This window comes from Ovis canadensis, chromosome 5 (assembly GCF_042477335.2).
Source record: "Ovis canadensis isolate MfBH-ARS-UI-01 breed Bighorn chromosome 5, ARS-UI_OviCan_v2, whole genome shotgun sequence".
Classification (NCBI taxonomy): domain Eukaryota; kingdom Metazoa; phylum Chordata; class Mammalia; order Artiodactyla; family Bovidae; genus Ovis; species Ovis canadensis.
In genome coordinates, this window is record NC_091249.1 from 34515590 (window position 1) to 34542528 (window position 26939).

The window sequence follows — 26939 nt, forward strand, 5'->3', positions numbered from 1 at the left end:
ACATACACACTTACTTATGTGCCAGGGTGTTCTAAGCAGTTTTAAAAGTCGCTTAATCCTCATACCGCTACCACAAGGTAGGCACCATTTTAGCTACTTTTACAGATGAGGAAACAGGAGCAAAAGAGGATAGATGACTTGCCCAAGGTCCTAAAGCTAGTCTGGCTCATATTCTTAACTTCCATATTGTGACGTCCATTCATCTTCATGTGTGTGTGTGTCTAGAGGGTAAGGGGTGGGCAACAGTGTAGAAGCAGCGGTGAAAAGCTTAAAAAGGGCACCTACTCGACCTCCAAGCCCAGTGGCATGAGGGAAATAGGAGAGAAAGTCACTCAAAAGGGCTGTGAGGGAAGTCACATCCTCAGAAGAAACCAGACTCGAAACTGGGAGTCCTGTTTTAATTTGTAAGTAACTGTTTCATTGGCTGTATTTATCTTGTATTGCCTTTTTGTTATTTATTTCAGTGACTAGAGCTTTCAAAAATATGTTGATGGAAGTTACCTGGTATTTTTATTTAATGGAAAGTATTTCATCTTTTACTATTAAGATGACTAAATTAACTCAGACAAATTACACTAAGAAAATATTCTTTTATTCTTTACAAAACTGAGTTTACTAAAGCTAGGAGGTGTTGAATTTTATCAAGTAATGGTCAATGTTGGGTATCTTATCGGAATTTCTCCCCTTTGGCTTTACTATGGTAAGGATTTGTGACAGTTATCCTCTGAAATATTCTTACATTCTTGGGATAAAGACACCTTGGTTATTACATTTATTTTAAAAGATGACTGGAATTGACTTGTTCTCTCTTAGAATTCTTGGCTGTATCCTCCGAGTGAGGATTGGTCTGCTGTTCTTTCCTCATGGTACCACTCTTGATATCACGCTAGCCTGGCTAATAATTTTAGATTTTTCTTTTTTTAAAAAAATTATGTATTTAATTGGAGGCTAATTACAATATTGTAGTGGTTTTTGTCATACATTGACATGAATCAGCCATGGGTATACATGTGTCCCCATCCTGAGCCTCCCTCCTACCTCCCTCCCCATCCCATCCCTCAGGGTCATCCCAGTGCACCGGGCCCGAGCACCCTGTCCCATGCATCAAACCCAGACTGGCGATCTGTTTCACATATGGTAATATACGTTTCAATGCTATTCTCCCAAATCACCCCACCCTTGCCTTCTCCCACAGAGTCCAAAAGACTGTTCTTTACATCTGTGTCTCTTTTGCTATCTTGTATATAGATAGGGTCATCGTTACCATCTTTCTAAATTCCATATATATGCGTTAGTGTACTGTATTGGTGTTTTTCTTTCTGACTTACTTCACTCTGTATAATTGGCTCCAGTTTCATCCATCTCACCAGAACTGATTCAAATGTATTCTTTTTAATGGCTGAGTAATACCCCATTGTGTATATGTACCACAGCTTTCTTATCCATTCGTCTGCTGATGGACATCTAGGTTGCTACCTTGTCCTGGCTATGATAAACAGTGCTGCGATGAACTTTGGGGTACACGTGTCTTTCAGTTCTGGTTTCCTCGTTGTGTATGCCCAGCAGTGGGATTGCTGGGTCGTATGGCAGTTCTATTTCCAGTTTTCTAAGGAATCTCCACACTGTTCTCCATAGTGGCTGTACGAGTTTGCATTCCCACCAACAGTGTAAGAGGGTTCCCTTTTCTCCACACCCTCTCCAGCATTTATTGTTTGTAGACTTTTTGATAGCAGCCATTCTGACCAGCATGAGATGGTACCTCATTGTGGTTTTGATTTGCATTTCTCTCAATTTTAGTTTTTCAGCGCTATTCGGGATGACTGAACATAGTTAGTCAGTGGACAAGAAGCAGGTGGCTGGAGTGGTGGTTCTACTGCTTGGCCCTTTCCTCCAGGGATTATGTGAGGATCTGGACCAGACTTCCTCAAACAAGGTTCTTTATGTGAACCAGAAAATGATGAAGTTTTCGTCTGAAAACTGAATCCTTTTCCAGTTTTCTCAAAGTGGTACATAATCACCATCAGATGCACAGAAACTGGTTATATACAGTGGATACTGTATTAGTTCCCATTGCTGCTGTAACAAATTAGCACAAATTTAGCAGCTTAAAACAAGTATTATTCTCTTACGTAATCTGAAGGCCATAAGTCCAAAAACCAGTTTACTGGACTGAAAGTGAGGTGTCAGCAGGGATGGTTCCTTTTGGGGGTTCTGAGAGAAGAATCTGCCTTTTTTCAGCTTCTGTGGTTGCCTGTATTTCTTGGTTTATAGCTGTTCCTCCACCTTCAAAGTGCATCACTCCAGTCTCTGCCTCTCAATACAGTCAGGACTTCTCTTCTGCCACCCATCCTCTCTGCCCCCTCCTTACTAGGGTACTCATAATTACATTCAGCCCACCAGGATCATTTCCCCACCTCAAGATCCTTAATTTTAATCATATTTGCAAAGTTCCTTTTGCCATATTATTAGGCAACATTCACAGGTTCCTGAGATTAGAACCTTAGTATCTTCAGAGGCCATTATTCAGCCTATCACAGATAGCTGAAAGCCTGAGGGCTTAATTCTTTTCTAGACTTGTGTTGAAAAAGGCTGTCTGTGCCATACGCTCATTAGAGTCGCAGATGGCACAAAAGTGACTGTGCCACGTGACTGATGGACGCTGAAAGTCTAATTCACGAGTGCGTGATTTGGTAGCACTCCTGTGGCCTGCTTGTGAAAGGCTTCAAGTTGTCAGCTGAGGGACAGGCTATGACTGGGCTCGTATTAGAAACAACATCTAGAATGAAAACGGGGCTGGCTTTTCCAGGGCTGCTTGGATCCCGTCAGAAGCAAGCCCTGCTTCCTGTCCCCACCAGAGCTGCACACTGGGAGAGCAGTCGGGACACTTGGTAAGGCCAAGCTGACGAAATAGCACAGACATATGGGAAAGTTAGAGATCCTGCAAGAAGGCGGGTCAGGACCCCAGTGAGGAGGAGGCCTTGCTTTTGTGCAGAGCTTTCCAGAAATGGATGTGCACAGTGGGGAACTTCCTATCTTCAGACAGCCCAGGTTTGGGGACTACCTGGTAGGGATATGTGGGGAGGGAATAGAGTGGGCACTGAAATTAAATTACTTAAGATTCCTTTCAAACTCTGAAGCCCCCATTTGACTACTGCAAATTTTAGTTGGAGAAACTGAGGTCCCAAGAGGAAGAGGTCACTTACCTAGATTTGTAAAGAGCAGAGCCAGATATTAATAATCATTTCTTTCATCTTCAGATATTAATATTGATAACTCAGTTTTTAAAACCACATCCAATGAACTAAATTTAGAGGTAAATCTTAACACTGATTTTTTTTTAATGCCCAAACTGTAGCTTCCAGGCAGAGAAACTACTTCTCACTAGCGCTGTGAGAGGTGAACGTCTAGTAAGAAGCTTCAGGTCCTACAGGCTTCCTCATTAGCGCAGGGGGGGAGCAGGGAGGCTGAGCGCATCTTTGCTGCTGTTGAGGCTGGTCAGGTGCTGCCTGGAGAGGAACGGAGTTCAGAGAATCAGCCCAAACTTCATGTGGAACACTTTTGATGGTTTTTGAACCTCTCAGACATTAAAAACGCTAGACACAAAGCTTATTTGAAAGAACATTTTCATATTGACTCAATACCAGAAACAAGCAGTTGCCAGAGGACCAGTGTTTCTAAAGTATGTAAGTCTTGAATGTTTTTAATGAACATAAGATCCTAGGGAACTAACACTGCATGTCACAATCTCTGAGCACTGCTCAATGTTCTTCTTAATCCTGTAGAATTTCTCCACATATTCGGAACGCCCTAGGAGCTCCACAAAATCTTCATCATGAGTGATTACCAGAAGCTGGAAGTTCCGCTGTTGTGAGCGACTTTTTATTATCCTGAAACAATATAACATTTTATTACTAAAGAACATACATAACTCTCTCCTTTATTTGCAAAAGCCATTGAGAACCCTGTCAGACACAAAGTGTGTGCTGTGTGTGATGACCAGGCTTTTCCTGTGTCGTGTGAGTATCAGGGCCTCTGACAGCCCTGCAGGAAGTGGCAGGGGGGAGGGGTGGGGTGGATCCAGGCCTTCGGGCCAGCCGGGTAGCAGTCTCTCTCCTCTCCAGACAGTGGGGATGTGTGCCTGACTCTTCACTGAGGTCTAGTTTAAAGACGGGTGAGAATACATGATGAACTAGTTTTATTCTTAAAGCAGGTAGACATGTTTTATTGCACTTTCCTTAATAATCTGTGCCACTCAACTTTAGGAGTCTGACTTATTCCTGGGGTTTTCTTGACCTGACATTAGTTTTCTCTGGAAGAAAACTATTCAAAAAGACTACAGGCAAGGGGAATAACACTGTGAGCCCCACTGCCTTCTTAGGAGCTGGGTCTACTTAGAATTCTGCCACCACCAGTCACTAGACACATCACTGGTATGACACACAGGGGGCCCGAGTGGGTGTACTGAGAACATTTTTGCTTGTTATCTATATGCTGAGGTAACTAGTTATGAGTCTGAGACTTGAGACTTTTTCTTTTAACTAACCGCTTATTTACCCCTTGCCTGGAGCTGGATGCACTTAGGTTTCACAAGCACCAACCCATGCTTGTGGGTCACACGGGACTGCTGAGAGAGATGGCCGGAGATAGCTGGCTCTGGGGCCACTCAAGTCTCCCATCACAGGAAACGTTCTCTCTGCTAGGAAGTCTGTCTGGAGTGAAGAGCCCCCAGAAGAGCTTCTCCATCTCATGGAGACTTCCCGGCCTCTGCTGGCACCGTGCAGAAGCAAGGGCTCTCTACCCCTAGAGCTGGCACCACCCCACCCGTGAACTGTGATAGGCGTGTCTGCAGTCTGGATTCTACTTCACCACTAATACACTCTTTGAGTAAGAGCTGTCATTCCTCATAGACGCTGACACATGTGAGAAGCTGGGGAGAGTTTAAAACCCACTATTACCACCTAGAAATGCTTTAGTGGAGCACGCTAACTCCTGTCTAAGACACATGGGCCCCTCTGGTGGGTTTACAGGAAAACCAAACCAAGCCAGGAAACCCTCAATGTGAACACTCTTGGGGAGAGGTAGGATGTGTCTGGGGCATCTGTTCACCAGGTAGTTCTTTTTTTAAGCATCTGAAAAATTACTAGCAAGGTAAAGCCTAAGATCTGGTAGAACCAGTTCCCCAAGGAGGACACATCTACAGAGGATTCAATTTTCACCAGAGAATTCTCTTACTCTTCCTTTAAAAACAGTCATAACTTGGCCTCAAATTTGAGATACTTACTCAACCAGAGCATGTGCAAGAGATTCAATGTTTTCTCGGTCAAGATTTGTCGTTGGCTCGTCCAAAGCAAGGATGCCACAGTTTAAGCAGAATGTTTCAGCCAGGGCTAGGCGAATGATGAGTGAGGCTAATACCTGGAAAAAGGGGGCCAGAGCTCAGCACTGCACACGTTTCTCATTCACCTGAGGAAAACAGGCAGACTGGCACCAGGTCTTTTGAAGGGACAGGTGGGGCAGTGTCACAGGCTCACTGACCTTAGGTGCACCTCATTAAAATGCCAGGCCACACCTCATGTCAGGTGTAACAAAGCTTCCAATTAGAGACCTGCATCAGAAATGCAGTTAACACCTATCTAATGCTACTGACAATTTTAATAGTGGTATAAGATGAACAACCTTAAAAATTCATAATCTGGCTATTTTCCTGATGATGTTAGAAAACTTGGATATAACACACTTTCTAGAGCCTCACAGACACCTTTTCTCTTGGAGACACCTTTAAATCTCTCTGCTCTGTGGAACCAAAGTGGCACCGTTGCTCTAATCCAAACTTAAATGTTTGTGTGTATGATTCTGAGAGGGAGGGAGAGGGAAACTATGAGTACAGAAGTATGGTTCTATTTAAGCTTGACTGTAGAAAATCCACACAACCAAAACTATGAGGAGCTTTTGTGGATAACAGAAACCTAACACTGAGACTGCCACTGAAGCCATCTGAGGGTCCAGGGTCACAGAATTAAGAGGGAAGGACTAGTTTAGGAAGTATACACTTCTTTGTGTGTGAGCTGTAATGTCCCCTCCACCCCCAGATTTGTGAGCAAAGGTGCATCAGTGAGTGAGTGACTGATCTCAGGGCAGTTCAGAGCTTTTCTCTGGCGCGCAGGGCAGGCTGGCAGGTTGAAGACGCCAGGGCCATGGGCCAGCCCTCCTCTCCTGCCGCCACTAGCGCCCATTCAGAGTGGAGCAGGGCTGGAGCTCCTGGCCCACCTCTACAAAGCATCTGTCTGTGCTGTGACTCAACACCAAGGAAACACGAGCACTCATTTTTATAATTTATAGTAGCTGCAGGAAATCCGCTTTTGTTCAGAAAGTATTTTTAATCCAGACAGACATGTTTCAAACTCAAGGGATATTGATTATAGATCACAAATTTGTCATTTTTGCAATCTGATTAAGATAATAATCTGCAGATGCCTTATAAATTGGTATCAGCTGTCTGGGTTGATGACAAAAATATATGCATAGTGTCTTTAAAAAATTGCAAACTTTTTAATGTGAATAACTCAGATGATGTGAGCATCCATTTACAGAATTATAAAATTTTGTTAAGAATCAGGGGTCCAGAGGTAATACTGATAATACTCTTCTAATCTGCAAAGGAGGAAGATAAAAAACCGGTAACATTTTGGGGACAAACCAGCGCACAGTGAAAGAACCCACCATTGTTCCCCAAGGATGCAGGTCCTATCTTCCCAACTTTCTGAAGTATCAGTCCTCTGTGCTCTGCACATCCAGCCTCGGCTTCCTCCCAGAGCTCCCTGCAGAGCTGGGTGGCCTGGCCCAGCACTGAGTCCCTGTGGCGGTGGGGCAGAGGCACCTGTGGCTTTCACAGCCTTTGCCTCTGGTAAACCCTGCTTTCAGATGGTCCCCAGGCCCCAAGGCTAGACTGGGGAGTGGTGGTGGGGACTCAGTCCTATGGTGAGGCGGCCTTCTCTATCAGACTCAGTTACTGTAATGCCTCAGCTGGCTCAATCTAGGGTCTGGTTTGCTAATACTGTATGTCACCGATTCTAAAACATACCGTTCCTTATCCTTTGACTTCTCTGAAATCAAGATGCAGCTTAGAATTACTATTGAGTTTTTTCTTTCTTGGTAGCACATAAATTAGTGTGGGTCTATAACTGATGATCAAATAACCTTATTCTCATAAGGAATGCCATGAAACAATGAATGGCCTTCAGCTTTTTGCTCTACATTTACGCTATCCTGTGAGACTGCTTCAGGCCCTTCTTCTAAAAGCCTACATTATACAATGTTGCAGGAAATGCTGGTTAGAATTGAGAGTGTAATGAGAGTGAGTGAGCCTGGCTCACTTCATGTGGCAGCAATGACGCTATAAGGAGCTTCCCACCATTCACGGGCACCTTGGCTGCTTCCTCTGTGCTGACGATCATTTCTCTGTCAATTTTCTGTGTACAGGTGGCCTTACGTTCATGAAGATACCTGCCTTTTGTCCGGCGCTGCAACGCCCTCTCATATCCAAGGCTGTGTCTCCCTTTAGCATCACCACTCGGTAGTTGTAATTCCTCCTTTTATCAGAAGCTGATACATTTTCATCGGCATCTGATCGAATTTCTATGTACTCAATATCTGATACAGAAAGAAGAAGATTTTAGGAACCTATACTCTGCAGCCTTTTGTCATTTGCAAACCTTATCAAAGAGCGTTATAAGCAACATGTGAGGCTGAGATTCCCAGGGGAAACACTGGGTGGTTTGGAAACTTTTCCCTGGTTATGAGGATTCCTGGCCAGAAGCAACCAGATACCCAACCAACCCTTGCTCTCAGCTGTGCCCTTTTCTTAGTTCCCCTATTAAGAATTTCCTCCTAATGGTTTTCTTCTTATCTCATTTCAGCTTATCCCTATCTGCACTTCAACAGAACCTATTATGTCATCAGCTAAATATAATCTGTACCATAGCCAAATTTGTAAGTCCTGTCAGGCTTTGGAATAGAAAACTTTGCATTTTTTCTTTCTACAAGATATTGTCAAGATAAGAATTCTTAGAAAATCTGAAAGATGTTCAGAAAGGGATCTAGAGGTAATACTGACATGATGAGAGGTCATATGAAGCAAGAGCTTGACACAGGGCTTTAGAAAGAGCATTCATGTTACACCATGTTAATTACCTTGTCCACGATAGGTACTTCGCCAAAGGTCACGAATAATTTTGTTGATTTCTTCCATTTTCATACTGTGAAATTTCATTATTGCTCTGGAAAAAGAATCCACTGGTAAAGATAACATAATATTTAACTGGAATGGGTTGCCCATTTCCTCCTCCAGGGGATCTTCCCAACCCAGGGATCGAACCTGGGTCTTCTGCATTGAGGGCAGATTCTTTACCATCTGAGCCACCAGGGAAGACCAATATATTTAACAGTATATATTAAAAAATATACAAAATGTTTAATAATATATATAGTAAGTAACATCATAACAGTGAGATAACTTCCCCCATATTAATAATAAAAGTAGAATATAGTAAGAGCTAGAAAAAATAAATAGAACCAAAACCTTACTATTGGCTAGTACTGCAAACTGTCAGGCATATATAATTCCAGCACTCCAGGGTCCTTATCCTTCTCCACTTTCACTCTCTAGATCAAACCCTGGTCTCCTGCATTACAGGCAAATTCTTAACCATCTGAGTCACCAGGGAAGCTCCATGGTAAGACAAACATTCCCTTAAATGCTTAAGTACTGTGAAAACTTCTGAAAAGAGTTTTTTATGAGACTTTTCCTTAGGTTTAACAGAAGTGCTGTTTCTACTGATACCAACTGGTTATATAGGAAGCTCTGCTAAACGGATGACAGTGAGTTAAAGAGGGGATAGAAGGTGTACAGGGTCCCTTAATCCATGGGAAAATAGGTGAATCTCTGGAACTGCTGCCTTTTTTTTCTCTTCTATTTTATTACAGTTTACCGAAGTCAACCTCTGAAGCTGCTTTTGTCTCTGAGATCTGTGAGCTTTTTACCAACCAGAAGTGCTGGTTCAGAGAGGAGGATATAGAGGCTTAAGCTGACCTGAACTTCAAAATGTTATTTTCCCTTCCTAGTTAAAGATTCAGAAATCCTAACTCCAAATATGTGCATTAACTTTTGTGCACCCCTCTACCCCCCACAACACTCTTGAAATACTAGTAGTTTTGAAATACGAAAAAGAAAAGAAATGTCTGTAAAAACAAAAGTAGCCTGTCAAAATCTAACATCGTTTTTACTATAGTCACCTTTCGCCAAAAAGCCCTTAGGTTCTTTGGAAGTGGGTTTATGAATTAATAAATGTTGCAACAGTCACAAAAAGGCAAACATCACTGCCATCACCATACAAAGGATGTGAGGCGGACACACTCCCATTTGCAAGTCTCTTATCTGATATATACAAAAAAAGAAACTGAACGTAATGCTCCTGCCTCTGCAGAATCATTTCATGATCTTCTGGTTTACCAGCAAAAGAGAAAGAAATGACTCAACATAAATACATTTTAAATATCAGATGAAGGATTTTTAAGTATAAACCCTGGAAAAAAACCATATTCTGCCTGTTGATGAGAATGCAACAAGTCTCTATTTTCTACTTTTATATATTTACCTCAGATTTTATACTTCTTTCAAAAGGACAGAGAGACAACTTCTAAGTATTTGTTTAAAACCAAAAAACCTCAGAGAATGTTCTTGAGGTGAATCATGTGATCCTTAGCTTTATACATTATGATCTTGATTCTTCAAATGACTTTTAAAAAATGTCATCTTTCCATTCAAGTTAAAAATCGTCCATAATTAGCATAAATAAGCACTCTCAATGTGGAGAACAAGCTCCAGGTGGGGCGCACATGTCCAAGATGCATGCGTATAGTCTACACCATGGCTCCCTGGGACATCGGAGGTGGTGCATCCTCACCCATGTGTGGGTCTGCTGACAGAAAAAACTAGTCCTTACACTCGCCCAGGAGTGTGGCAGGCAGCACTGATGTCAGCAATTGCCGGACCATTCACTGTGCATCTTGCATGCATGCTCAGTCGCTCACTCATGGCTGACTCTGGCTCCATGGACTGTACGTAGCTCGCTAGGCTCCTGTGTCCGTGGGATTCACGAGGCATGGATACTGGAGTGGGTTGCCATTTCCTACTCCAGGGGCTCTTCCCAACTCAGGGATCGAACCAGCGTCTCCTGCATTGACAGGTGGATTCTTTTACCACTGAGCCACATGGGAATCCCACTTTGTATCTTCTCTCTCTGCTAATATGGAGTTTATAGCCCCACTATGCAGTGATTACAGTAACTACATGGGTTCAATCCCTGGTCAGGGAATTAAGATCCCACAAGCCAGGCGACACAGCCAAAATGAAAAAAAGAATGGAAAGGTATCCCTATGTTCATGATTGGAAGAATTAATTATGTTAAGATGTTAATACCTCTCAAAGCCATGTATGTAATACAGTGCAATTCTTATCAAAATTCCGATGGTATTTTTAATAGAAATAGAAAACACTCTTGAAACTTACATGGAACTACAAAAGACCCCAAATAGCCAAACAAACCTGAGAAAAGAACAACGCAATGGTATTGTATTTCCTGATTCTAAGTTATACTAAAGCTATAGTAATTAAAACAGTATTGTACTACCATAGACAATTAATCTATGACAAAGGAGGCAAGAATATACAACGGAGAAAAGAGTCTCTTCAATAAGTGGTGCTGGGAAAGATGGACACCTACATGTAAAAGAATGAAATCAGAACATTTTCTAACACCACACACAAAAGTAAACTCGAAACGGGTTAAAGACCTAAAGACAAGACTACACTGTATAATTCCTAGAGGAAAAACACAGGCAAAACACACTTTAAAATAAATTGCACAGTATCCTTTTGGATCCATATCCTAGAGTAATGAAAATTAAAAACAAACAAAAGGGACCTAATTAAAAACCTTTTGCAGCGCAAAGGAAATGATAAAATGAAAAGACAACCCACAGAATGGGAGAAAATCTTTGCAAAAGAAGCAACCAACAAGGAATTAATCTCCAAAATATACCAACAGCTTACACAGCTCAAAAAACCCCAAAAAAAGACAACCCATCAATAAATGGGCAGAAGATCTAAATAGACATTTCTGAAAAGATATACAGATAATCAAAACACACATGAAAAGATCCTCAACATCTCAAAGAAATGCAAATCAAAACTACAATAAGGTATCACCTCAAACCAGTCAGAATGGCCATCATCAGAAAGTCTGCAAACAATAAGTGCAGGAGAGAGAGCAGAGAAAAGCAAACTCTCCTGTGCTGTTGGTGGGATGTGAAGTGGTGCGACCATTATGGAGAAGAGATGAAACTTCCTTTAAGAGCTAAAAACAGAACTATCATATGATCCAGCATTCCCACTCCTGGGCATGTATCCAGGGAAAAACAAAACTGGAAAAGACACACGCACCCTGATGTTCACTGCACACTGTATAACAGCCAAGACACAGAAACAACCTAAACGTCCATCAAGAGATGAAGATGTGGTGCATGAATATAATGGAACGTTACTCAGTCATTAAAAGAACGGAATGATGCCATCTGCAGCAACGGGGATGACCTAGAGATGTTCATGCTAAGGTGAAACAAGCCAAAGACAAAGACAAAGATCATAAGATATTGTTTATATGTGGAATCTGAATTAAAGAAAAGATTAAAATAAACTTATTTAAAAGACAGAAATAGACCCACAGACACAGAAAACACTTATAGTTACCAAAGGGAAGAAGGGAGGAGAGGGATAAATTAGGAGGTTGGGATGAACATATACACACTACTGTAAATAAAACAGATAACCAATAAGGACCTACTGTATTGGCACAGGGAATTATACTCAATATTTTGTAATAACCTATAAGGAATAAGAATCTGTAAAATAATATATACAGATATATGTGTAACTGAATCACTGTGCTGTTCATCTGAAACAAACATGACATTGTAAATCAACTATATTGATACTTCAATATAAAAAGAGACTTCAAAAAAAACTAGTATGGCACTGGCATAAAAAGACAAATACATCAACAGAACATAATCGACAGCCCAGAAATTAACCCAGACACATACAGTAAACTAATATTTGACAAGGGAACCAAAAACTCTCAATGGAGAAAAGACAGTCTCTTCAGTATGGTGTTGGGAAAACGGGATACTCACATGTAAAAGAATGAAACTGGATCCCTATTTTAATCACTCATAAAATGAACTCTAAATGAATCAAAGGCTTAAATGTAAAACCTGAAAGTATGAAACTCCCAGAAGAAAGTTCTTGACATGGGTCTTGGTAATGATTTTTGGAAATCATAGCTAAAGCACAAACAATAACACCAAAGTGGGGGTCTACATTAAACTAAAAGAAGTTTCTGCACAAGAAACAAACAACAAAGTGAAAAGACAACCTATGGGGTGGGAAAAATATTTGAAAGCCATGTATTTGATAAGGAGTTAATATCCAAAATATATAAAGAACTCATACAACCTGGGGAAAAAAAAAACAAAACTCAACTTAAAAATGGACAAAGGACCTTAACAGACATTTTCCCAAAGAACATATACGAATGGCTAAAAGGTCCATGAAAAAGATGCTAACAGTCATTAGGGAAATGCAGATTAAAACCACAATGAAAGAACCCCTCATACCTCTTAGAACATCCATCACCAACAAAACGTAACGAATGATGGCTTGGATGTGGAGAAAAGAAAACCCTTGTGCACCGCTGGTAGGACACACTGTGAACTCTATAGCCACCGCGGGAAACAGTATAGAGCCCTAAAAAAATTAAAACCAGAAGCAACGTATAATCTAGTAATTCCACTTTGGGGAATATATCCAAAGGAAAGGAAAACACTAACTTGAAAAGCTATCTGCACCCCCTCCCCCATTCACAGCAGCACAGTTCACAACAGCTAAGAGACAGAGACAACCTATGTCCATCATGGAATGAACAGATAGAGAAGGTGTGAAATATATATCTCTATACGCATATGTATATCTCAGTATATCAAATCTATACACACACATACATTTATACATATAATGGAACATTATTCAGCCATAAAAAACAAAGAAGTCCTACCATTTGGAATGATGTTGGATGGACCCTGAAGGCATGTTAAAAGAAGTCAGTCAGAAAAAGACAAATACTGTAAGATCTCACTTACATGTGGAATTTAATTTCCACTTATAAATATGTACTGCTGCTGCTGCTGCTAAGTCGCTTCAGTTGTGTCCGACTCTGTGTGACCCCGTGGACTGCAGCCTACCAGGCTCCTCCGTCCATGGGATTTGCCAGGCAAGAGTACTAGGTATGTAATATACAATATGTTAACTATACTTAACACTGCTGTATGACAAAAGACAGCTAGGAGAGTAGATCCTAAGAGTTCTCATCACAACATTTTCTTTTCCTTTTTATCTACATGAGATGATGGATGTTAACCAAACCTACTTTAGTAATCTTCATAACATGTGTACATCAAACCACTATGCCATACACCTTAAACATATACAGTGCTGTATGTTAACTATTTCTCAATAAAACAAAACAGAAGCTGGGGAGAAAACGGAGATTTAATCAAATTAGTAATGTGCTCAAGATCAGAGAAAAATGGGATATTAACAGCCCTTGAATATAATCAAAATTATTTGAACAGGCAGTCAAAATGCCATCTTTCAAGCCATCAGGCTCAGATAGTTTTACAAGTGAATGTTTTCATATCTTCAAGGTACACCTAGTTCTGAAGCATGTAAATACTACATAGCAAGGAGAAACATAAGTAAGAAAAAAAAGGATAGGCTTATTTTGCTTACAAATACAGATACAAACATTCTAAATAATACCAAATTTAGGGCTGAGCATATTAAAAACAGTGTATTACAACCAAATAGTGTTTATCTCAAGAACCCAAGAATGGTACAACAGAAAATTAAGATAATTCACTTCATTAAAAGATTGCAAGAAAATATTATTTAAACAGATGTCAGAAAGTATAATACTGAGTTTTGATAAAAACTAAATACAGAGAAACAAAAATTTCTTTATTAGACAAGATGACTATCGGATAGCCACAGCAAACATCAAACTTACTGTTAAAATATACAGAAGTGTTCCTCTTAAAGCTAAGAGCAAGAGAAAGAGAACTTTTATTACTGCTACTCTAAAATAATGTCCTGGAGATCCCTAACAACTGAACAAGACGATAAAGAGAAATGAAGACTAAATGAGAGGGACAAAAAAGAACTTGCTATTGTTTCTGCAGATGATATAACTATATACTCAGAAAACCTAAGAAGTCAACTGACAACTATTAAGACTGACAAGGTGGTCAGAAATAAACATACATTACTGTAGCAAAATTCAGTATGAAATATAATAGAAAAATGGATCCTATTCATGATGGCAATAAAAACTAAGAAATACCAGGAGAAGTGAAAAAGTTATAATACTTGACAATAGAACAAAACCATCCTGAATAAATACATTACAGGACTCCAATGGGAGATTCAATATTGCAAACATTTTCCCTCAAGTAACCCATAAATTAAATGCAATCCAAACAAAACTTCCAACAAGATTAAATAATTTTTTAAATAAAACCCACAAGATGACTCTAAAGTTCATATATGAGAGATAATGCCAATGAATAAAATCATAGAGGACAAGAATAAAAATTAAACCAACTACATATAGAACTTTATAACTGACATTTCAAGTCAATGGGAAAGGTTTTAATAGTGCTTGGAAGAGGAAAAAATTAAAATTATATCACTATCTTTTATCAAATTTCTAATAAAGTCCAAATAAAAGATTAAAAATAAATAAGACTATTAAAAATTTTTTTTGTAATCTTAGGACTGGGAAGGCCCTTGTAATTGAGAAGTCAAGCATTAAAAGACCAAAGATTCACTGACCTAAACACTGAGCCACAGATAACACCATCAAGAAAGCTGATGGCAAATGACAAACTAGGAAAAACTCCTTGTGGTGTGTGTGCAAAGGATTAATATCCAGAATCTATTTTAAAATCATAATGTAGATCACTTAGAAAAAGACAACCTAATAGAAAATTTGGCAAAGAGCTATGACTGGACAATTCCTGGAGAAGAAATACAAACAGCCAACATATGAAAAGACATCTAACCTCATTATTAAACAGGGAAATGTAAAGTGAGAACATTTTATGTGTAAGACTCAAAAATTTTAAAAGTCGATAATATGTAAAGCAGACATAAAGAAATGTCATATATTTAAGTAGGTACTTTCATACACTACTGGCAGAAACAAACTTTGTGCTTTTGGAAGGCAATGTGGCACAAACAAGTTAAAAATGTACACACCCTCTGACCCAGCAGCTCTATTTCTAAGTAGCCATCTTTCTGATATATCTGCACAAGTGTAAGAAGACATACATTGTAGCATTATCTGCAGTAGCAAACACTTAAAGGCTTCCTAATATGTCTGTCAGTGGTCAAATAAAGTAGGTAACATCCACCTTGCAGAATATTATGCAGCCATTAAAAATAATGAGGTATTTATCTATACAAATGTGAATTTCATCACATGGTAAAGTGAAAAAAACCAAAACGTATCTACAATGTGACACTGTTCACACAAAGCAAATGTGTACATACATGCAAAAGCACTGTGAAGAAAATGAAAATGTCTCATCAGTGTAATTCTATTGAAGTGTTGAATAAATGTCAGAGCCTGTCAAGGAAATTTCAAGTCCCAATCTGAACCATGTTCTGTAATTTGCAGAATAATGGTATCAGTTCAGTTCAGTCGCTCAGTCATGGCCGACTCTTTGTGACCCCATGAACTGCAGCATACCAGGCCTCCCTGTCCATCACCAGCTCCCGGAGGAAAAAAAATATCTGTAATACAAGGCTGAATGGGTTAAGTGGTACAAAATATTATGATATACAAAGGAAGAAAAAATTACAGCACCTGTATGTTACAGGTAATTAACACTTAAGAATGACCTTGAAGGTCCATGACATCTAGTAAACTATGATTCTGCTTAGGCAAAGACATAAATTTCATAGGCTAGAAACTATTGTAGGTAGATGGTCATAGGCCTAGCTGTGTCAGCCCCACCTGTGTCTGGAGTGTACATGTCACTCAGTTAAATGCATATAATACTGACACATGTTATGTGTATGTTTTGTGAAAAAGGATCTCCCAAAATAAAATGAAAAGTTCTAAGATCTAAGAAAACAGTGATTTATAAATCAGTCTTATATTGAAATATTCTTGGTAATCTGAAAGATTGTCTTGAAAATCTCAGTAACAATCTATTGCATTTTATAAGGACAAAGGATGGTTTTAGTGGTATTTAAATTCTAGTCATCCATGAAAGTCTTAGAATGTGATCCTCAGAGATGACCAAAGCCTAAGATATTTACTGTTTGAAAGGGGGCACAACGAGGCCAAAAGACGAAAAGACTCATACAGGTGAAACTATTCCGTATGATGCTATATGAGTAGTTGTTCTTCAGTCGGGTCCGGCTCTTTGCGATCCTGTGGACTGCAGTGCGCCAGGCTGCATGGCTAGTTACATGACATTAAACATTTGTCTAATTGCACCGAGTGTAGAACACCATGAGTGAACCCAAACGGGAACTTCAGATTTTGGCGAGTATGACGTTCATCTAATGTACCACTCTGGTAAGGGATGACTGTGGGATAGGCTATGGTCAGGGAAGGGCGGAGACAGAGGTATATGGGAAATCTCAGTATTTTCTGCTCGATTTTACTATGAACCTAAAACTGCTCAAAAAATAGTCTACTGAGAGAGACAGAGAGAGAACGGAGTATGAACTAATATAGTGTGTAGAGCTGTGTTCATACATGTCCCTCTTCCTTCTTCACGCACACAACCCTTCGAATGCCAAGCTGACTGTCCTGTCCGTCAGCACCTCTTTGCACTATGGCTTCTGCCCCGGCAATTTCTACATGATTTTCCTTTTTGTTCTAAGCTGTCAAACTGTCTCCACTCTTAGGCCTTTAATAAAAAGCTTCTGCAAGCCTTGAAGTTATCTACTTTCTAAGTACACATGGGTTCTCGCTTGATGTCACAAGTGAAGAATGTTAGGCATCCCCAGGACAGTGGTTCAGAGTTTGCTGCTGCTCTCTGGCCACTTCTAAAATCATCACAGGACTTGGTCATTAGCAGAGAATTGAATGCATAAAATGGAGTGGTCAGATAATAAGTAGACTAAAACCTCACCTGCCAGACAAACACCTTTTCAAATGTTACACCTTTCATATTTAAGCCATCTCCAGGGCTCCAACTACTGAGGAACGTTAGTTACCATTTTGCTATTCAAAGTCAGAAATGCATGTACAATGGCAAATTTTGAACTGGATTTCCCCATAACTCAAGCTATTTCAGTAAATATTAAAGGGGCCAAAGACGAGCCTTCCTAATGAAAGCAGTAGAAAAGATTATACTTACAAAGACTTTTTCCAACAATACTATTCTCATCCTTGCACATAAAATTGCACCAAATGGAGTAGGAAATGGCAACCCACTCCAGTATTTTTAATTAAGAAGTTGAAATATTTTATTATTAAATTGTTTCTTATTCTCCTGCAAGGTTGTTGCTTCATTGTATAAAAACAGTGTATTGCAAAATTAAGATAGTAATATTCTTTACTGGACGCTATACAACAAACAAACTTTTCTCTCCTGCCAGCTATTTTCTAGGGGGAAGATAATTCTGACCCAAATGCAGGGATGGCTGTAAGCAAGTTACAAAATTATATAAGGCTTAAGATAACCATGTTATCCTTGAATTACATAATTATTACAACTAGTTTTACCACATATAATTTCAGAAATTTTGAATATTGTAACTGGAGCCTGGCCTAAAAATCGTAGGGTGCTGTCAAAAAGATGCACAGTGTTTATCTGAAGTCATTAGGAAGTTAAGGGGTGTTTTCTTCAGGAAACATTGTTACAAGTGGTTTCTTTTCTTAAAAGTTGCTTTTTAAATACATATCCACCCCTAATTTTAAGACAACTATGCTAAATTGTTTCAAACTAGTTTAGTTAGGGGTTCCATTTTCACTCCTCAATAGATTTTATGTATTTCTCATATGCTTCTTCACTCATTAGTTCCCCACTCCGGTATTTTTGCCTGGAGAATTCCATGGACAGAAGAGCCTGGTGGGTTACGGTTCACAGAGTTGCAAAGAGTTGGACACAACTGAGCAGCTTTTACTTTGCTTCGCTTCACTTCCTGAGATATACAGGTTGCCAGAAAACTGGCTAAGGTCAATTTTATTGCTCATTATTATACTGAATACTCTTCCCTACTGTAGTTACCACCATGAGAACTTCCTGTCTTCCTACATATAGGTCAGCGGAAGCCCTCTAGTGTAAGGGAAATGATATGATGAGTATCACATTTTACTGAGTATTGTGTTCCAAACTAGTAGTGATTTTTATTACTTACCACAATTCAAAATCCCTAACTTGCCAATCTTAAGCTGCACATTTATAAGAAAAATGTCCTCTTTTTCTAGATAAACCCTTTAAGACTATTAAACTAATTTCCTAAAACCTTTGAAATTACTGAACTGCTGTAATTTCCTTTGACCAGACTCCCAAATATTAGCTTTTAAAATTCAGGTAATGGGTCAACCACTATTGCTATAGTGGTTGATAAATATTTGGTTAAAAAACCTTCAAGTCATTGTGAAATGGCACTAGCTGTCATTGGGGTTTGTAATCTACTTGTTTGCTGCTGTGGGGGCTGATGTGAAACTGCGCTGTATCTAAGATAAGAATGAGAATGACAGCCACGAGGTGAGCCCAGCGTCAAGCCCTCACGGAGTGTAAGAAGCTGGGTTCTGGAGAGACTCAGAGAAACCTGGCTGCCCTGGATATAAAACTTACGTGTTTCCACTGAGTCGCAGAAGAAGTATGACTTAATATTCAACATCCCACATTTGGGGGGAAATAGTGTAACATTTTGGGAATACGGCAGAACTGTGTACTTTGAATGATATATTCCAAAATCACTTAATTTTAACTGATGGCTTCTATTAAGGGAGTGGATAAGGGATAGTAAATTCTAAATAATGGATGTTTTCCCCTTGTCGAGTGTCTCTGACCATTGGTAATGCTGACAATCAGTGATGGTTTTAGATGATTACTAATAACAGATGGTAATCAGCTTTTCTTGAAAATGCACTGTTAATTTCCTGTGTTATCTTAAATAGATAGATGAATGCAACAATTAGGACGACTGCATGCTTCTTCTAAGAGGTGAAACAATGAGGGAAATTTTGGACCTTACTTTCTTCTAGGTGAGAAGGCAAATTTAAGGCTCCTAGTATAAACCTTGAGAAGAGTTGCAAGCATATGCTCACAAACACTCAATTTTGGGGAAATCTGTACCACTTCTTTTCTTCTCATTTAGAAGAATCCATCTAAATGCCAGACAACAGAACTCAGTAAACAGCCTGCCTTTGTTTCTTAGGCAAGCCTAAACTGCTGGGAAGCACCGCTCTACCCCGCAACCCACAAGCTCCCACATATGCCCGCCTTCTGCTTAGCGTGATGCCTCTATGATTGAAGCTCTTTTCTCTACTGAAATGCCCTTCATTACTCATGGCCCAGGTCAATACAGACCGTGGACCACCTACCATGGTCTCTCCTGTTGAGCGGTTACAACTTTACAGGAACAACAAGGTATATTTCTATCTCCCCAGAGAGAACAGAACAGGGATTTTTTTCAATGAACAGGTGTCCCACTGAGGGAATTTTTATTTCTGCTGTCAGTGCTCTCAGGGTCTTGCAGGGTTAGCTGGAGGGCTTCTAGGTACAGTTTTCCATTCAGTTAACACCTATGAAACCCCAGGTCTGCAAGTCAGTGTACTAAGAGGAAGAGCTACTTTATAGCAGAATCACGTACACTTAAGATTTAGGATTTAAAAAAATAGAAGATTCAGGATAAAACCAGTCTACATACCTACTTTGGTGTTCAAGCCCCTTCTAGTCAGCCCCCATTTTCCTGCTACTCTTCACAACAGAATTTTTTTTTTTTTTTAAATAAAGAGTTCACTGTACTCACTGTCTTCATTTCTTACCACCTACTGTCTCCTCATTCAACGCTAAGGCTTCAGTTCCAACCATGCCACTAAGTTTGTTCCTCAAAGTCATGAACAGTCTCCATTTTATCAAATCAAGGGTCACTTCTTAGTCCTTATCTCATTTGACCTCTCAATAACATTAGATTCCTGAAATAGTTTCTTTCCTTGGTTTTCAAGCTACTATGCCTCTAATTTTTTTTTCCTTCTTCATCAGCTACTTCTTCACTCCATTAGTAAACATGAGTTTTGGGACCCTTCCCATCTCTTCCACAATTATTCCATACGTAATCTCATTCCATGGCTTTAAATACTACATCAGTTCAGTTCAGTTCAGTTCAGTCGCTCAGTCGTGTCCAACTCTTTGCGACCCCATGAATCGCAGCACGCCAGGCCTCCCTGTCCATCACAAACTCCCGGAGTCCACCCAAACTCATGTCCATCGAGTTGGTGATGCCATCCAGCCATCTCATCCTCTGTTGTCCCCTTCTCCTCCTGCCCCCAATCCCTCCCAGCATCAGGGTCTTTTCCGATGAGTCAACTCTTCGCATGAGGTGGCCAAAGTACTGGGGTTTGAGCTTCAGCATCAGTCCTGATAATTCCTAAATGTATAGCTTTCCCTTGAACTGTAGACTCTAAATTATAGATCCAACTGCCTCCCTTACATCACTACTTAAAGTGCACCTCAAACTTCAAGTGTCCAAAACACTTTCTCCTCCCCAATCCTGCCCCTTTCAGGGAGTGGGAATTTGCTCCCCCAACATCCTATTGCTCATGAAAAAATATGTAGGATCAGTCTTCCTTTGCCCCCCCCCCCTTTCCTCCCCTACATTCAGTTCAGAAGCAAGGCCTGTAAATTCTATTTCCAAAACAAAACTTGAGCCCATCTACTGCTCTCCATTTCCACGGCTACCATCCTGGTCCAGTCCACCACTCTCCCGCGTGCCTCCACAATCCATTCTCTACACAGCAACAAGTGTGATTTCTTCCAACTACGAATCGGGCTATACTACCTCCCTGCTTCAAACACTCCTGTGACTTCTCATCACACTTTGAATAAAATCGAACTATTAACCAAAGCTGCAAGGCATGGCATGCTCTGGGGACCACTCCTCTCTGACCTGATTCCCCTGCTCACTGTACCCAGACACCCCTGCCTTCTTCCTATTCCTTGAACACCTCATGTTTGTATTGGTCTTAGGGCCTCTGCATCAGTTCTCTTTCCATCTGGAATGCCTGAATCTCCGCTTTCTGCATATCTTGCATGGATCACATTCCAGCTTAAATGTCACAGTCTCAAAAAAGATCCTGCCTTAGAAAAGGCCTAAAGTAGACCCTCAGTTATTCCCATCATCATGGTTAATTTTCACCATTTACGGATTTATTTCTGAACTTTGTTTCTTCATCTCTACATACTTAGTATACAATATCTAAACAGTACCAAATGTACAAGCACTCAAATCTTAATTGAACAAAATCCTAATGCACATGACAAGATATATTTTGCACATACATATATACACAGTTTGCTGAGGAGGTATAAAATACTTAACCAAGAAGTATGAGTTAAGTAAAAGGAAAATTTTTAATATAAATATTTGTTTTCTAAAGGTTAAAAAAGAGGGGTGACGGATGGTGGTAGCAGCACAGCATAGTGGGAGTAGAAAGGCCTTAGTTCTGAGATCTAATTTTATCTCTACCATTTAGCTGGGTAATTCTGGACAGTCTGCTTGATCTCTCTGATGAATACTTGCTCTTTACAGGTCTACAGTAGTAGTTCAGTCGCTCAGTTGTGGCTGACGTTTGCAACCCCATGGACTGCAGCACGCCAGGCTTCCCTGTCCATCACCAACTCCAAGAAGTTAATGAAAGGTATCAATCCTCAGATCAATAAGCATAATTCTTAAATAGAACTAAAACTAAACCTACATCTAGACACACTCCCCAAAAATGCAGAATACAAGAGATAAGGGAAAACTCTTAAAAGAACCAGAGGAAAAAGGCAGATTACTTCCAAAAGAATAATTAGAATGATTTCTCAACAGCAATCATGGAGATCAAGAAGAAATGGAATATTTTCAAAGTACCGAAAGGAAAAAAACATCCTTTCAATCTCGAACTCTGTGCTCACCTAAAGTATCAAGATTGAGAGCAAAGATTTTCACACTGAAAAAGAATTTACTACTCACAATTCTTCACTGAAAAAAACTATTAAAGGATATACTTCAAAAAAGGAAAGAAACTGAACCTAAAGAAGGAAGATTTGTAAGAAATTGGTAAATGTAGGTTTATCAATAAGCGCTATGAACCACATTAATTATTTTCTAATCTGACATATAAAAATAAGGTTAAATGAAAATACCAGGCAATAGAAACACAGCAGATAGGAGAAATGAACGTTTTGGAAGAACGTAAAGCAAGTCATATCAGAGCCATGGTTCCTAAACTTTGATGTGCACTGTAATCACCTGGAAGGCTTGTTAAAGCACAGCCCGCTAAGCCTTGTCCCTAACATTTCTAATGTACCAGATCTGCAGTGGAGACTGAGAATTTTCATTTCTAATAAGTTCCAAGGTGATGCTGGTAATGTTTCTCTAGTACCCCTTTGGGAATCAAAACACTTGATTTTTAGGTCGAATATGAATGTTAAAAAAAAGTAAAGGGAAACATCCAAATAACTAAAGCATATTATTTACAACCCAAAGAAGAGGGAAAAGATGAATAAAGAAAAATAAATCAATCCCACAGAAGTCAGGGAAGTAGGAAAGAAAAACAGAAATAAATACAACTAAGTAATCACAATCAAATGAATGGACTAAATTCACTAGTTAAAAGACAAAGATGAGTTGATTCACTTTGTTGTACTGCAAACACAACACTGTAAAGCAACTATATTCCAAAAAAAACAGAATTCAATTTAGAATTAGATACTTAAATGTATCTGAGTGTGAAAGAAACTTTAGAACTTTTAGAAGAAAATGCGGGAATAGGGAAGGATTTTTTAAACAAGACACAAAAGAGCTAACCTAAAAAGATGAGTAAATATAACTACCTAAGAATCAAATCTGTTTATTAAAAGACACTAGAAGAAAGTAAAAAGATCACATGCAAACCTGTAAGACCACCAACAGTACATTAAAAATGGGTACAAAATACAAATATTTCAAAGAAGAAACATGATCAAACACAGAGATGTTCAGCATCATTAGAAATCAAGGGACTGCAAAGCTTTCCTCGTGGTTCAGGGGTAAAGAATCCGCCTGCCAGTGCAGGAGACATAGGTTCAATCCCTGGGCCAGGAAGATCCCAGAGCAGCAGAGCAACTAAAGCCCATCTGCCACGACTACAGAGCCTGTGGGCCACAATCACAGCCTGTGCTCTGGAGCACAGGGATGGCAGCTCCTGAGGCCCACACACCCTGAAGCCTGTGCTCTACAAGAGAAGACCCCGCAACGAGAGAAGCCCGCACACCGCAACTGGAGAGTAGCCCTGCACTCCCCACAGCTAGGAAAAGACGCCCCACAGTAATGACCCAGCAAAACCGAAATCTTTTTTTCTTTTAAATCAAGGGACTACAAATGAAGACCATAATGATTTATCATTTAAAACCCATTAACCTGCAAAAACTAAAATCAGCGAAGTCAATGTCACAACATACATCAAAGGTAACTATTATATTCTGTTAGTGGTATAAATCATTAAAACTACTTTGGAAAATAATTTAACATTATTTTGTGAAACACCATACCCTGCAACCCAGCAATTTTACTCCCACGTGTACTCCAGAGAATCTCTTACATTTTTACTCCACGTGACACAAATGTTCCTAGCAATAAGGGTTAGATTAGTAAAGGCCTGGAAACAACCCAAACGTCCATCTACCAGAAAATGGATACATTATGGTAATTTCCACAACAGAATTCTGTACATCACTGAAAATGCATCAACCACAGCTATAAGCAACTTAATAAAAGCAAAACAAAACAAGCAAAAAAAAAAAAATTCTAGAAGAGTACAAAGAATATCATTTGTTTTAAAGCTAAAAAAGTGATATACTTTACAAAAATTTTTTTTTTGAAAGCAGAGAGAGCAAAAATCTGTGTCAGCAGTTACAGGGAGTGGGGATGACAAGTGCCTGAGATGAGGAGGAGCGTCTCAGTGGACGGTAGTCAGTGATAGTGGTAGAGTTCTCAGATCGGGTATGGGAGTGGGGTCATGATGCTTGTTAATATTAATATGCCTTATAACTTGATTTCGTAATTCAAGTAAGCACGCTTTACTTAACATACATACATACATTTTTCTATTCTCTGCTAGGTATGAAATACATTAAAAAAGTTAAAAGGGAGTGCTAAGACTAAATTATGCTAGTTGATACTGACTGCAGTAGGAACCAAATCCCCAGTACTTACTGGTCAAGGGTCTTATAATAGATGTCCAGATCCTTGTTCACAAGCTCTGTTGTTCTCATAATAATCATCATTTCCCTGTACTTTTCCTCAGCATCTCGAAATTGAGGTTCTCGAAGTTCTTTCTTAAAATGAATAATTTCTTCCTCATAACCTTTCTGTCGTCCTATTGCCAAACTGTGATTTCTTTTTATATTGTCTATTTTTTCTTCCAACTTCTGATGTTCACTAGGAGGGAAAATAACAAGCGAGGACCATTTTTAGATTTTAGCAGCCCACAGTAGAAAAGCCAGATTTCTTCAGCTAGATAAATATATCATTCTCTTTCCAATCAGAATACAGTCTTTCCTTGCTTTTTCTTTAAGGCTTCAATACTAAAGAAAACTTTCTTCTTTCCAAATCTCTGAAGCATCCAGGTTTCTAAACAGCTGATTTGTGTGTGCTGAATAAAGTACTCTCATAACATGTGAACACTGAAAAAGTTCCTGATGTTTACACATTAACCAAAGTAAAGTACTTTTGGTGATTAATATTACAAATTTATAAACTTCTCATTGTGATCTAAGTGTACAACTCTGAGAAGTTACTAACAGGTTTCATCAGTTTGTTCACAGTATGTTAGACAAAATAAAATTTTACCTCAAACTATCAATTTATGTTGTAATACTACTAATAGTTTATTTTCCTCTATGAAAACAAAAGTTCTCTTACATAAGTATAAAAAGCATCACACTGATCAAAAAAGTAAAATACTTAAACTTTTCTCATAACTTGGTAGATAATGCAGATTTTAACATATGCTTTAAAAATCTTCATTCAACAATTACTTATTAAGTGTCCTCTTATTTGCCAAGCACGCCTCTCAAGTTTATGAATATACTTAAAGAACTGGCCTGATTTCTGTTTTGTTGACATTGCTGTTGTGTCCTGTTTGAAGAAAGGTTTGAAAAAGAGCAGTTGTGCTTAGCAGTCTGAATGAATGTGAAATGCACTGTTATGTGCCAATTACAGAAGGAATTATAAAAATATCTGATTTTGGTCTTTAGTAGCAAGGAATATACGGTTTCATTTAAAGGCTTTTTCTATAAGCTTCCCCCCCGTCCAACTTGCCACCAAGAGCACCAACATTACAATGTTAAAGAGTACAGCTTGGAAGCTAGGATATCTGGGTCATGTTCCTGGCTTTCATTCTAATTTCCTATTATCCTTTTTTCTGGGTCTCAGTGTCCTAATGCATAAAAAACAAACAGGCTGAAAGATAAAGAGCTCTTCTAGTTAAGTCTTAGTTCCTTGATATATGAGATTGAAAATGACCAAACCAAGAGAACTTACAATAACACAGGAGTAACTTTTTGTTAGGTTTTAATGACTAAATTAAATTTCAATTTATTATATCTTTCAGAAAAACCTAAGCATTCTTTGATCCAGATTTCTTTGTGAAGTCAAGAAGAAAAATGAAAATTCCATAAGGAATGGCTGAATGAATGAGTATATCTAACCAGCTGAGGTGGGACCAAAAACTGTTTGGCTAGTACAATCTTTAACACCAGACTACTGCCTCAGCATCAACCAGCTTCTTACAGAATTCATAAGGCAAAGAAACCAAGAATAAAATATTTTCTGCTGTAGCAGCTATAGCAACTATAGCAAGTATCAATAAAACCAGATGAAAGAAGAATCTAATTAATCAAATGCTTTGGCTGGCACATAATTATAGCTGGGACCATGTACAATGGGTCACCAAGGACAAAGAACTGGCTGTAACTCCGCTAGCAATTACAGAAAGCATAAGCACTGACCCAGGCAGGGTTCAGAGGCCAGATATTCTTTCTACCATTAACTTGTGAAGCAGGCTTGCTAAAGTCTGTGAATTAGATATGTTTAATACTGGCTATCACTGCATAGTTACAATGTGACTATAAATTCTGTGTTACTACTTCTTCAGTAATTTGGTTTATAAAGCCATTAAATGTATTTGTATGCAAGTGCCCACCTTCTTTCAAGTTTGAAAGGACACTCTGGGCACAGGTTTAAATTCTTAAAAAAAAAAATGCATTGAATATATTTCACATGTCAATAATAAGGACCTTTATTTAAACTAAAGACTATTTTTAAAAACGCACTTTTTCATTTGTAAAACCTGCATTTGACCCATTTCCTTCAAATGTTGTTTTCTTTCTTCTTCAACTTCTTTTAGCTCTTCATTTCTTTTTCTTAAAGTAAGGTTATCCTGTAGCCACCTTTCTTGTATCTAAATGTAAATATTAAATTCATTAACAAAAATAATAAAGTTACCAACATGTGATTCATAGCAGGTAACTGGCAACAGGCAGTACCA

At 39.1% G+C, this 26939-nt stretch overlaps 1 protein-coding gene and 1 long non-coding RNA gene across 3 annotated transcripts in view; one reads left to right on the forward strand and one right to left on the reverse strand.

The window, feature by feature from the left end:
* On the forward strand, positions 1 to 26891 carry LOC138441109 (uncharacterized). Its single transcript, XR_011257243.1, has 3 exons — positions 1 to 404; positions 21956 to 22064; positions 26004 to 26891. It is a non-coding gene; the product is annotated as an uncharacterized lncRNA (long non-coding RNA).
* The window catches only part of RAD50 (RAD50 double strand break repair protein), a 134271-nt gene continuing 110938 nt past the window's right edge, over positions 3607 to 26939 (reverse strand). For both annotated transcript variants that reach the window (XM_069591487.1, XM_069591486.1), the window contains exons 20-25: positions 26725 to 26852; positions 24605 to 24829; positions 8191 to 8276; positions 7508 to 7650; positions 5282 to 5415; positions 3607 to 3887 (exon numbers count right to left, since the gene is read on the reverse strand). In XM_069591487.1, the coding sequence (XP_069447588.1) occupies positions 3701 to 3887; positions 5282 to 5415; positions 7508 to 7650; positions 8191 to 8276; positions 24605 to 24829; positions 26725 to 26852 (903 nt within the window). In that variant the 3' untranslated portion in view covers positions 3607 to 3700. The remainder of the gene's footprint in view (positions 3888 to 5281; positions 5416 to 7507; positions 7651 to 8190; positions 8277 to 24604; positions 24830 to 26724; positions 26853 to 26939) is intronic.